Source organism: Anarhichas minor, unplaced genomic scaffold, assembly GCF_050575085.1.
Source record: "Anarhichas minor isolate MPS153535 unplaced genomic scaffold, ASM5057508v1 ptg000021l, whole genome shotgun sequence".
Taxonomy (NCBI): Eukaryota; Metazoa; Chordata; class Actinopteri; order Perciformes; family Anarhichadidae; genus Anarhichas; species Anarhichas minor.
This window is the reverse complement of record NW_027466467.1, coordinates 7,062,992-7,075,819: the sequence shown is the minus strand read 5'-3', so window position 1 is coordinate 7,075,819 and position 12,828 is coordinate 7,062,992. Positions and strand designations below refer to the sequence as shown.

The 12,828-nt window shown below is 42.4% G+C and overlaps 2 protein-coding genes across 2 annotated transcripts; both read left to right on the top strand.

Annotated features, from left to right (window-relative positions):
- Positions 1-4,057: 4,057 nt before the first annotated feature.
- LOC142954811 (protein transport protein Sec61 subunit alpha) lies at positions 4,058-8,874 on the top strand. Its single transcript, XM_076096070.1, has 12 exons — positions 4,058-4,183; positions 5,003-5,070; positions 5,167-5,232; positions 5,330-5,408; positions 5,592-5,723; positions 5,901-6,010; positions 6,416-6,569; positions 6,674-6,834; positions 6,959-7,156; positions 7,348-7,539; positions 7,629-7,705; positions 7,810-8,874. Exons 1-12 carry the CDS (start codon positions 4,177-4,179, stop codon positions 7,994-7,996), a joined length of 1,431 nt encoding a protein of 476 aa, XP_075952185.1. The 5' UTR covers positions 4,058-4,176; the 3' UTR covers positions 7,997-8,874.
- A 1,237-nt stretch (positions 8,875-10,111) lies between these two features.
- chchd4a (coiled-coil-helix-coiled-coil-helix domain containing 4a) lies at positions 10,112-12,292 on the top strand. Its single transcript, XM_076095984.1, has 3 exons — positions 10,112-10,286; positions 10,957-11,055; positions 11,143-12,292. Exons 1-3 carry the CDS (start codon positions 10,265-10,267, stop codon positions 11,517-11,519), a joined length of 498 nt encoding a protein of 165 aa, XP_075952099.1. The 5' UTR covers positions 10,112-10,264; the 3' UTR covers positions 11,520-12,292.
- Positions 12,293-12,828: the final 536 nt, after the last annotated feature.

Genomic DNA, 12,828 nt, shown 5'->3' with positions numbered 1-12,828 from the left:
CATCTCTTACCAGTCTGAGGCGGATAGAGAGGAGTCGAACAAGCCGCTCCAAGAGACACAGGCGCTGTGTCATGAGGAGTACCGGCAGCCTGTGTGGAGAAGAGCTGTTAAGCAGACACAGGCTTGTGTCAACAGAAAGCACAAGCCACTCTCATCTGGAATGTACTGCTGCCATAGACATCCATCTGACACACACATTTCAAGTAAATTTGAAGTATAAAGCACAATTTTATATTCATTCATTGTCATTTTTGTGGACATTTCAATCTTAATGCAACCCCCCATATTTCTCACCGCTAGCTGTGCAGACACTGTTTTTCTCAATAATGTCATTGGTTGACTGTCAACACATATGTTCTTTATATACTGTATGTTGGAGCCGGCTTATTCTGTAACCCTGTGGTTGTTTAGGACAGTGCAATACAAGGTCAAAACCTTTACTGTGACCCAGTAAAGGACAGACACTTTATTCTGTAAGAGTCTGGGGGCAGGGTTAGGGGGTGTTTATGAGCACATACCGTATTTGCACGCAACTTTTAGATGCAAATGTATGTTTAATATACAGCCAAAGTTCAGCTGCAGAGCCACAGTCAGTCCCTGAGGCAGTATAGATCTGATGTTCCTGTGCTGTGTGATTGCAGAGGGATGGAAAGATTGATAGATGAGAGGATGGAAAGATGACAAAGATAAGCTCTTCCATCTCAGCTGTACTGGGAAGAGGGGGGGGGGGGGGGTCAGACAATGTTGCGTAACAGCCCCAGGATCAGTGGTCTGCTCTCAACCATCAATATGACCCCATTCTGCCATCGTATATGTATGTATGCAATGCACATAACACTGCACACACAGTACATCTCTGTTATTCTATATACCATGGAGCTTGCATGCCACTGTTTGACACATGTGTGCATGTGTGTCCTTGTAGCCCGATGCTTTGTGATGTGGAGCAGTTGCATAATGCTTAAAATCACTATGGCAACAGCAGGCTTTTCCGGGAATGAAATAGTGTCAAAGCTTTTTGGGCCACGAGAGTCCCAAAACATGAATAAACTCTTTCACTACTCTACTCATTCATCAAGTCTGCTCCATCATTTCATGAGCATTTAGTCAGTGATTGTAAATTGTACATTCTTGCATAATGCACATTGTGGTGCACACTTCCATTCAAAGCACACAGTCCTATGATTGGTGCATGTTGTGTGAAAGACAACAATTACTTTGCATCGCAAAAGTCATCCTTTGCCAACGGAATTCCATGTCATGCATTATGCAAAATCAATTTCACTTGTTTGTTCACTTCCACCGACTCAATTCCTTTTCTGTCAGCAGTTCACTCACTCATTATCTGCAACAGGCTGAGGATTACTTATAACTGTGAAGCACTTTCACTTATTACACTGTGTCCTTAAATCTACCAACATCCTCTCTGTTTTTCATATGCTGATAGACACACACACACACACACACACACACACACACACACACACACACACACAGATACAGCAGGAATATATGCTCCGGATAAATCAAGCACACTCCTTCATGAAGCTGCATTTGAGTGACAGCTGTGAATACACACAGGTGATGTCCATTTAACTAATTATGTCTTATAAACTGCGACATCAAGTCTCTGTCTCATAAAGTGTCTCACAGTTACACTACCATGACTGGAGACTGTCAGCCTTGTTTCAGATAATTTTTTTCTTTCTGGCATTTTTGCCTTCATTTGGCAGCGCAATGTCAGTATGCTAACAATGACAATGCTTAACATGCTGTTTGTCCAGTCACAGAAGCAGAGAGAGGCAGAGAAATGGACGGCAAAAAGCAAGAGAGGAAAAAGCAAAGTGGAGCCGAGATGTAATTGGAGGGTTACATAACGGCGGCAGTGACGCTGTCAGCCAGGCGTCGGGCCTTGACCTTGCCTGAGGCCCCCGTCGTACTCACGGCATGCCGGGCCACTCTGTCAAACTAATTTACACTGACCTCTTAATTATACAATGAACCATCAGAGGCACAGATTTACTAAACACCGTCTTTATTCAAACTCACCCAAGAAGGTGAAATGAAGGAAGACTTTCTACCCTCTGGAATCACTCCATGGGTGTTACTCTGGCTCCCATTACACTATTCCACTGCCAGGACTCGATTGGATTAGTTGTCGATTACAGTTTGGGTTTAGGCTTGAAAAATGGGAATACTATGAATACATAAAACCATTTTGAAACAGTTTTTAGTCATAAGTGGCTGTGCCTTCCAAATGGAGCCTCAGCTGTCCACAGTCTGACATGGTTTCAGTGATAGACAGGTGCCAGACATGGTGTTATGACAAGTTTATTATGAAATATTATGAAATTATTAAAGTGTATTAGGCTGTGTTATCCTTTTCAGATCATTAAAGCACAGCAGATTAAACAATCATATCTGGATGGCTCTGTGTTCATCAAAGCATGCATTTGATGAATTCAGAAATAGATTCCCAGCGAATAATAAAAACTTCTATTCAACATATCAAAGCAGAAGTTGACTGCTTTCCTTATGACCGACAGGAAGAAGTGTACAGTAGATCTCGAACAGACTGTTCAAAACTCTGTGAAAAGCAGAGACATGGAGGGGGTTTGTGTGGTATTTGCTTTCTCTCACCTGTTAGCTCACAGCTCTGTGGTCATTATGTAACCACATGAACAAACATTTCTTTATCTGAGGGCAGATGTGCTGGCTCCCAACCATCCTCCCACTTCTTTGTGTGTGTGCCTGTGTTTTATGTGGGTGATTGTGACGAGAATAGGTCCAGAAAATTTAGACTGATTAGATGTACAGATGTCTGAAAGCTCCGATCATTGTTGTGCTATCGTGTCATCATTATGGGTCAGTGGCTTTGTGTGCCACCAGCACTTTGCAGCCAAAGGTGCTCACCGCCATTCAATACCACAATCACTGACCTAGAGCTTCACAACTAAAACAAAGTGATGAAATATTCTCATTATAATAGCCATACGCACAAACAGCCTCTCTACACTCAATCTACATCATCTAAATCTAATTTGTTTTTCTTCGTTTACATCTAATAGAATACCACTCACACACACACACAGCTAACTTTCACCAAAGGAACAACACTGAGCCCTAGTGGTGAGAGCGTCTCAGGAGAAATAATAGCTTAAAGAAGAAAATTTGATTGCTTCTCAAATAACTTTATTAGAACTGCATGTATTATGAATGTTTGCAGAACACTCCAAAAAGCCCACTAAAATGTTACACAGTACATTTATTGTCATTATACAACGGGGTTAAGTAACATTGTAGTCCTATTTTGCTGCACAACAAAAACAAAAGCACACAAAACAACTACAAAATAACAAATATTCGGGCACAGGAAGTTTTCTTATACAGCCGGTTGAGAGCTTTTTAACCAGGATGGAGATATTCTTTCATCTTAAAACACTGAACTGCTAAGACTTTTTTTTTTTTACAGGAAATACATTTTAATAAAATATTACAGTAAACTTTTTACAGTCTTTTTTGCATACATACTATGCCAACGCAGTAGTCTACTCCACAGCCACACTTATTCTAAGTAATATTAATATTATTTATTATTGTTGTGGTGTATGTTGTATGCACATATATTATCATAGTATAGGGTTAATAGGCGAATGCAAGCGAGCAGCAGAAGAGTGGTGGTTATAAGTCCATGACAGTTTGTATCATATCTCTTCTGCAAGATTTGCAGGTATGTCACTTGTCGGTTCTCGTCCAGTCCTGATCCCGAGAGGCTCTTTATTTATGGGGAAGCATATCAGAGCAGCTGATGAGTCCGGAGCATGGCGCCCTCTGGAGGATGGAAGACCTCTGTGTCACATGAGGTTACCTTTATATATGTTAACAATTTAAATCGTGCGTTTTCTGGATTTGTTCATCTCCTTTAAATAACGTGTCTTCATAGACACGACTGCACACACACCACGCATATGTGCGCGCGTGCAGCTGTGTGATTCATGTGTGATGGGTGTGCGCGTGTCTCGGAGAAGTGACGTGTGTTAGCGGCTTGTCTGGTGACGTGTCTCTACTGCTCTCTCTTTTCTCGCGGAGAGGCTGGATGGAGCCACACTACTGACTCCACTGAGCACTCAAACCCGGTACCAGTAAACACGACAGGAGTCGGTCTAAAAGGACACCATGGGGAGTACGTGACATTCTTCTCTTGTAGACACGTTGTCAAAAAAAAAGGCTGCTGTCTTTTTTGTTTTTTAAATCTCGGAACTATAACGGACATAATGCTCTCATCGGCAAGCTAATTAGCTAACCTTGGATAGGTTAACGTTGAACGTTAGCTAGCTTATACCGAGAGCTAATTTAAAGCTTTTATTCAAATCAAATTCCGTCTCAACTGGATTAAGTAACGTTTGCTTCATAGTCTGAGCCCATTACGAGCTCCCTACCTTCCTCTTTTTACAATAGGTTGCAGAAGCTTCCTGTTTTTAAAGTGATTTGCTCACTCGTTTTGTGATTTAATGCTAGTTAGCATCACGCTAGCTCTATGGGCTGTTCAGGATCGTTCCATGAAAAGACAGATTTGATGTTGGTTTCTTCTCCTTTCTTCTGTATGATCACGTTTGTAGATTGTGCCAAAGTGACTAGTCGTGTACCAGATAAAATTATTGAGTAGAATCTGTTAAATCGCTTCCTGTCAAAGACAATTTCAGTTATTGAAACAGCTGATCGGCACCAAGACGAAACATTCAGCAGCAACGAGCCCCGCAAACGGTTTAAAAAACGACTCACTGGATACTAGTTACTCCAACCTTTGCTAAAGTCTATTCGTTTGTATATCCAGATGTTGCTGCATTGGCCAGGTGACCGCTGGCAGCTGTACACCTGAGGAGTTTAGTGATGACGTAGCATCTAATGTAACATGCTGAAACAAGAGACCAGTAGCTTTATGATGACACTATGACTGTGTAGTATTGCAGTATTACTCATGTTTTAAAATCTCTTTCTGCAGTTAAGTTTTTGGAGGTCATCAAGCCGTTCTGTGCGGTCTTGCCAGAAATTCAGAAACCAGAAAGAAAGGTACGTAAAGTTCCTGTTAACGTATATAATTACATTGCATCATGTCTGCACGGTGCATATATGAATGACATGTGCTCATTTTTTTAATCCTCGCAGATTCAATTTAGAGAAAAAGTACTATGGACCGCCATCACACTATTCATCTTCCTGGTGTGCTGCCAGGTTAGTATCTGTTGATGACGACCAACCTACTGGTTCTGTTAGGGGTGATACTGGTTTGTGACACTGTTTTACATCTTCTTTTTTTTTCTTGATCTAGATTCCTCTTTTTGGCATCATGTCTTCAGATTCAGCAGATCCTTTCTACTGGATGAGAGTAATCCTGGCGTCCAACAGAGGTGCTTGATTTGTTTAACAGGGTTAATCACTTCTTTTATGTCCTGTGCAGCTCCAACAAATAGAAATAATCTTAATTTTTGACATAATCTCATTATCACAAGTCAAAGGTCAACAGGTAAAGGCCCTTATGCATTGTTTCTGGTGTTGCTGCTGTTTTTGACACTACTGCTGTTCACCTCCAGGTACTCTGATGGAGCTGGGCATCTCACCCATTGTCACCTCAGGCCTTATCATGCAGCTGCTGGCTGGTGCCAAGATCATTGAGGTGGGAGACACTCCTAAGGACAGAGCCCTTTTCAATGGAGCTCAGAAATGTAGGTCTACTTGCTCACTACATTTGCTATTTTTAGACCTCGTCACATGCCTTTTGAAACTGATGATTTTTTACAATTAGCTTTTGAAGATAGCACACACTGTTTATTGTTTAGTAACATCAGCTGTCCCTGCAAGATTGCCAATTGCAAATCATTTTTTTTTCTGTCTTTTTGCAGTGTTTGGAATGATCATCACCATTGGACAGGCCATTGTATATGTTATGACTGGCATGTATGGAGACCCTTCAGAGATGGGTGCTGGTATATGCTTGCTCATCATCATTCAGGTTAATACAAACCCGCTGCTGCTCTCCTGCCTTCACTTTGTATCTGGAAACCGACTCTGTGTATGAAATTGTGTTTTAGCTCATTAATTGTTAAATTATCTTACCTGCTAACATTACATTTGTCAGCCAAGATATTGAATTCACATTCTTCATAGCAGTCTGTACTTAGGGATGTGTTAGCTCTTGTGCAGTACGTGTGTTCCTTTACATTATTTTCAAATTAATTTATAAATATCTTACAAATTAAGATGAAATTGTAATCGTCTCCCTTCGTGGGGGAGGCAGAATATTTGAAAATTCAAACCCTGACATGTTGATTTTGACTCTCATAATGTTTTGCTGTTTTGAAAAACTGGCCGTCTGCCTGATTCGGCTCAATACAAAACCTCTTGTCCGTTCCTTCAGCTCTTTGTTGCCGGTCTGATTGTCCTGCTGCTGGATGAGCTGCTCCAGAAGGGCTATGGTCTGGGCTCTGGAATCTCTCTCTTCATCGCAACCAACATCTGTGAGACAATCGTCTGGAAGGCCTTCAGTCCCACCACTGTCAACACTGGCAGAGGTACGAGTACTGGGAACGAACAAATCTCAAAGCCAAGTGATGATAAATGAGAGACATCATCTGTATTATAACTGCTAACACCGTGACTCCTGTTGTTTATCCAGGTACTGAGTTTGAGGGAGCCATCATTGCTCTATTCCATCTTCTGGCCACCCGCACAGACAAGGTGCGTGCCCTGAGAGAGGGCTTCTACAGGCAAAACCTGCCTAACCTCATGAACCTCATCGCCACCGTCTTTGTGTTTGCAGTGGTCATATACTTCCAGGTGAGCCGGCAACACCAACTAACTACAGTGTCTTACCTGCTGTTGTTGCACTAAAGGAATTTGGACGACATGTTTTGAAGCAGATTATCATCTTACTGATCGGCACACTTTGTTACCTCACCAGGGCTTCAGGGTGGACCTGCCCATAAAATCAGCGCGCTACCGTGGTCAATACAACACCTACCCCATCAAACTGTTCTACACCTCCAACATTCCCATCATCCTGCAGTCTGCCCTGGTCTCCAATCTCTACGTCATTTCTCAGATGCTCTCGACGCGTTTCAGCGGCAACTTCCTCGTCAACCTCCTGGGAACCTGGTCTGTAAGTATTTAATGGGTGCTCCGCCTCCAGCACATCTGGTCTCAGTCTTTTGCGACACATTTGCAGACCATTAGATTGTATCAAGGAGTCTTAGTTATTGTCATGAAGAGGATCCGTCAGGTTCTGTCTCTTGTGATCTATTTAAGTCATGGACGATCAGCATCTTACGATCAAAATCTTGTTTTGTTCAGGACTCCACAAGTAGTGGACCAGCTCGGGCCTACCCAGTGGCCGGTCTCTGCTACTACCTTTCTCCTCCAGAGTCGTTTGGTTCTGTCCTGGACGACCCGGTTCACGCCGGTATCTACATTATCTTCATGCTCGGTTCCTGCGCCTTCTTCTCCAAGACCTGGATTGAGGTCTCAGGATCCTCTGCCAAAGATGTAAGTCTTTGTTTGTACAAGCATTTCCTCCTTGCCTCGTGTTAGTCCCGCATGAAATTAACCTGTTTATATCACTTTGTGCGTCTCAGGTGGCGAAGCAGCTGAAGGAGCAGCAGATGGTAATGAGGGGACACAGAGAGACCTCGATGGTGCATGAGCTTAACAGGTACAAAGCAAACAGAGTCTCAGGTTTCATGTTTGCTACTTGCAGCACATTGAAAGTTGTCCTCCAGAATATGTATGTATTTATAATGCATTCACTCCTCACAGGTACATCCCCACAGCTGCTGCCTTTGGTGGCCTCTGCATAGGAGGGCTGTCTGTCATGGCGGACTTCCTGGGTGCCATCGGTTCGGGTACAGGAATCCTCTTGGCTGTGACCATCATCTACCAGTACTTTGAAATCTTTGTGAAGGAGCAGAGCGAAGTGGGCAGCATGGGAGCGCTGCTTTTCTAGAAAAACACCAACCTTCTGACACACATCAGACACAAAGCATCCCCCCCCCCCCCCCCCCCCCCCATTTTTATTTTGCTTTTTTATTTTGCAAATCGCACAAACAGTACATTTTGCTGCTGGGATAGGTAATCTTTCTCCGCCACCTTGTGTTTTCCATCGTTACCTCTCCAGCATGTCAATGCTGTGAAAACCTTTATACTTTGAGCACAGCATTGTGCGTCTTCAGTCCTTTTACTCCAATAGCTATTACCCATCTCTCTGCAGGCTGCCTCTGTACCCACTGACTGTCTTGATCAGCTGAAGAATGCCTACACGCACACGCGTGTGAGGTGCTGTCTTTGACTTACCTCAGGCATTGTTCATTGCAGCATGTTCAAGGAACACTAAGACGACGACGACGAGTTGGTGCTTATTTCAAGCTGAAAGCACTGCCTGGACATTTCGGGGGAAATGAAAGAAAACCATGTCATGTTCATCAAAGGTAGCAATCAGGCTTGAGGTTTCTGGGGGCCCATAGTAGGATGTGAAAAGTATAAATATGCTTGTACTCCTAAATAGGGTTCTTGTAATCTCAGACAAGCTGTCTGTGGTTCTTATTTACCTTTTATTTTGATATTTTAAATGACAGACTATGTTTATATTCACTCTGGTCTTATGTAGGGCAAAGTGTTTGTCCTCAAAGGAAAGTGTTTGTCAGTATCGTCATGCTCTTTTATTCCCAGACTGAATCGCTGCACAATACTGCCGAGATGGTCGGGATGAGGGTGGGTTTGATAGGGATGAAAAGGGGTTTCATTTTGGTTTTTACTTTATGTTACAAACATAATTGTGTTATTAAAAAAAAAAAAAAAAAAAACAGGATTTTTTTTTCCAACATACTTGAACATTTTGTTTTGATTCCTATTGTCTCGTCCTTGCATGTTCTGTGACCACGACAGGATATTATTTGTGGGTGACATCATTAATAGTGGCATAGAATTGTGTTGGCGCACATCATTGATAGGTAAAGCTGAATATGACACTAAAGGGAAGTAAAACAATCTTAGAGCAACAGGCTACGACATACGTATTAACTTACTAGGGCTGTTAGTCTGATCTAGAGATGAGACAAGTTTATGTCCCATGAGTTGTGATTTATAACTAGTAGTTTAATTCAGTTGCTGTAACTACAAATCACTTAACTTCCACTCGAGGTCACTGTATGAGGTTTAAGATCAACTTGTTTCACATAGTAAAGAGTAAAATATACTCTATAACCGGGTGAGGGGTTGCTATTCAAACTGTATATGCCAGTCCATTACTACCGGCAACCTTCTCACATTACATTCAGTGTTCGTATTAAATGTTGCTTAACAGAGCTCTAATGTGACAATGAAAACGAGGATAAATAAGAGATGAAATGCCTTCCAGACAAACCAGAAGTACAGCTACCCATTACTACTTACTACTACTAGATATCCTATGATTTGAAGAATGAGAGTCACCAACCATAAGTTATGAGGCAATGCATTAATGACTATTTAATTAGGTGATCAGTAAGAATACGTTTAGGTTATTTAACAGTTTGTTTTATTTCTTTTATTTTGCATTTTAGTTTACCATTTTGTCCCAGATACACTCTGCTAGTTCTTTACATGGAAGCTTGCAGCACATTAGACTGTGGGCTGTGTGAGTGTGGCTACCACCTGTAGTTTGCCGTGCACACCTCTGTGGCAGAAATGAATCACCTCCCGAGGGAATGACAGACAACAACACACCGTTTCCCCTGATCGCTTTCGTAGTAGAGGAGTGTCATTTATAGGCGTTCAGGTTAACTCATCACTCACAGGTCATATGACTAATAGAACCAAATAGGAAGCACGAGGCAACTCTGTAGGTCCAAATTATAATCTGACATTATTGTTAAATCTATTTGTAAATTCAGTTTTTTTTTAAAAATAATTTCTATTTCACTTTTTTTAAAGAATGATATATATATAAACACCTATACATGTCTTGTAGTATGAATTAAATAGAAAATATTTACAACCTGTTTTAAGGTAGTTCTTGTGTTCATACGTATATATATATATCATTTTCTTTTTTAAAGGACCTTGTGACGTCATTACGGTGCGCCCACATGTGACCGGAGGGTCAGAGGTGTAACGGGGCTGTCGGACGCCGCTTAGCTTGTCAAATGAGATCCTTGCAGTTGCCAAGTAGCCTTAAATTCCTCTCACACTGGTCATCTTTTACCGCAGCGGGCGACGGACAAAAGCACCGGAAGGAATGTCGTACTGCAAGCAGGAGGGTAATGTCAATTTTTCAACTCCATGACGTCCAATGTCATCGAGCGAGCCACCATGCTAGGCTAACGTACAGTAGGTTAGCTACATGGCTAGCGACGAGGAAAGCAGTACAGGCATGTTTATGATAGGCTCTGGCATTGTGATGACATAGTAACACTGTTCGCTGCTCTTATTTAACGTAACGTCAAGTCGCAAATTGGGAGAACCGGTTAGCTCTGGTCCTGACCGTCCTGTTGGAGCAGGTTAAGTCGAAGAGCTACTGTCAAAGTGCGCTGTTAGGGGTCACTGTCAACCAAATAGTACAGCTATATTCTCCAGGACCAAGGGTACTTCTCAAGTCTCTTAATTGCATCCCCGTTTCCTTCGCTTGCGTCCTTTCCTTGCGTCTTAGTCCCTCCCACCAGGGACGCATGGAGGAAACCATTCGAGGAGAGAGGAACGAGGAAATATGTTTTAAGATACATGAGACGTCCTTTCCTCAGTTGCGTCACGTGAAGCGACGTCTGTTTCTGATGACTCAACGATAAATGATAAAACTCAACTTGAACTTCCGGTTCAAGCGAGGATCGAGGAGCGAGGAAACGACAATTAAGAGACTTGAGAAGTACCCCAGGTCTTCTGCTTGTCTGTAACCCATGATGTTTTCCTTGCTTGTGTTTTTTGTCAATGAAGGTAAAGACCGCATCATCTTTGTGACCAAGGAGGACCACGAGGCTCCCAGCAACGCTGAGCTCATTGCAGATGACCCCAATGATCCTTATGAGGAGCAGGGTTAGTCGTTTAGTGGAAACAGTGGGCCTGACTGTCAAACATTCCTTACCTCCATAAAGGTATTCTAACTTGATCCTGTTTCTTCAGGTCTGATCCTGCCGAATGGTGACGTCAACTGGAACTGTCCGTGCCTGGGCGGCATGGCCAGCGGACCGTGCGGCTCTCAGTTCAAAGAGGCCTTTTCCTGCTTCCACTACAGTACGGAAGAGGTGAAGGGCTCCGAGTGCATCGACAACTTCCGCAACATGCAAGAGTGCATGCAGAGGTACCCCGAGCTCTATCCTCAGGATGAAGACAAAGAAAGCTCCTCCCAAGCAGAGTCCGGCTCTGGTTCCGTCTCCACCGACCCGACCGAGGGCTCCGCCTTACCCCCTGAAACTGACTCTACCACAGCCGCCTCAACATCCGAGTCTGCTGTCTCGCCTGACAGCCCGTCACTCACAGACAACCAGACCGCCAGCTAAGGCCGGTCACCCGGGCTTCTGTGTGCAAGCACTGCCCAGCATAACTGACTCTCCACGTCAGAGCTGTGACACCCGTGGGCGATAGTTACAGGCCATCGGAGAAGGACTTTGTGACGGCAGAGAAACGTAGCGTTTCTACAAGAGTTTAGGCTGCTTTGTTTGCTGAACAATCAAAAAACATTGAATAATATGATTTAATGACAGCTGGCCAAGCTGTTCACTGCAGGGACATCAGTTGAAAGACTTTATATGCAATTGGAATTTAATTTACTGCGTGTCAATCAGAATAGCTTGTTTGTTAGCATTCAATATGTGTGTTGTTTGACAGATCTAAACCGTAATCACTGGATTTTTGTTATTTGAGCAATGTTCCGCCTTTCTTAGGAATTCACAGTTTTGACTCTTACTGTGACGTTAATCTCTTTGCTTTGCATCATTTGAGAGACCAACAAGCAGGTAATTGGTAAGAAAACAAGGCTACTGTTTCGGCTTCTGAGATGTTTTTAGTTGTGTTTTTTGGCATCTTGTAGAAACTTCAGGGGTCTCATCTCACCGCATATGAACAACGGTCGTCATATTTCCTAATTGACTGTATCTGTTCTAGACCAAAGTGTTGTTTTGGCACATTCAACTGTCACTGTGTAAATGTTCTTGTTGTCTTCTGTGTAGAGTCTGCAGTTGGATGCTGTGGTCACTATTCACTGACATTCAGGCCTTAAAAGACTTGATCGATATTTCTCAGACATGTCCAGATTAAAACTATAATCAAACTATTTCAATTTAACTTTTCCGTTTGTTCTTGAGGCACAAATGCCCTCGTATGTCAGTAATGTTCATCTTTACACGTTGAAAGTCTGAGATTTTCTCTCTGAAGTTGCCCAGAATATTTACAAGTTGACGACAATAAGACAGAACCACACCATCATATTTACAGCTTTAACTTATCTCATTATATTGCCTGTATATTAGTAATTTATAGTTTAATTTCATTGACTCCAAATTATTTTCAAAATGTATTATATTTACCATTTATAACAAAAGTTTTAAATACAAGTAATGCAACCCAACTAGACATTCAAAGAGCTAAAGCTCAAGGGTTTTGTGCTTCCTATATTTTCTGTATGATAACAACTTAAAGACATTGAAGAAGATATTTGTTGGACTCCGATCTTAACAAATCCAGGAATTCATTTGTCTTTTGTGTTGCACACTCGCACGTTGTGAGTACCTTTCTTCAATGTTCTGAGCGAGAACGATCATGAGTTTGACTCTTTGATAACGTCCTCCTGATGACGCAGCATATTGTCCA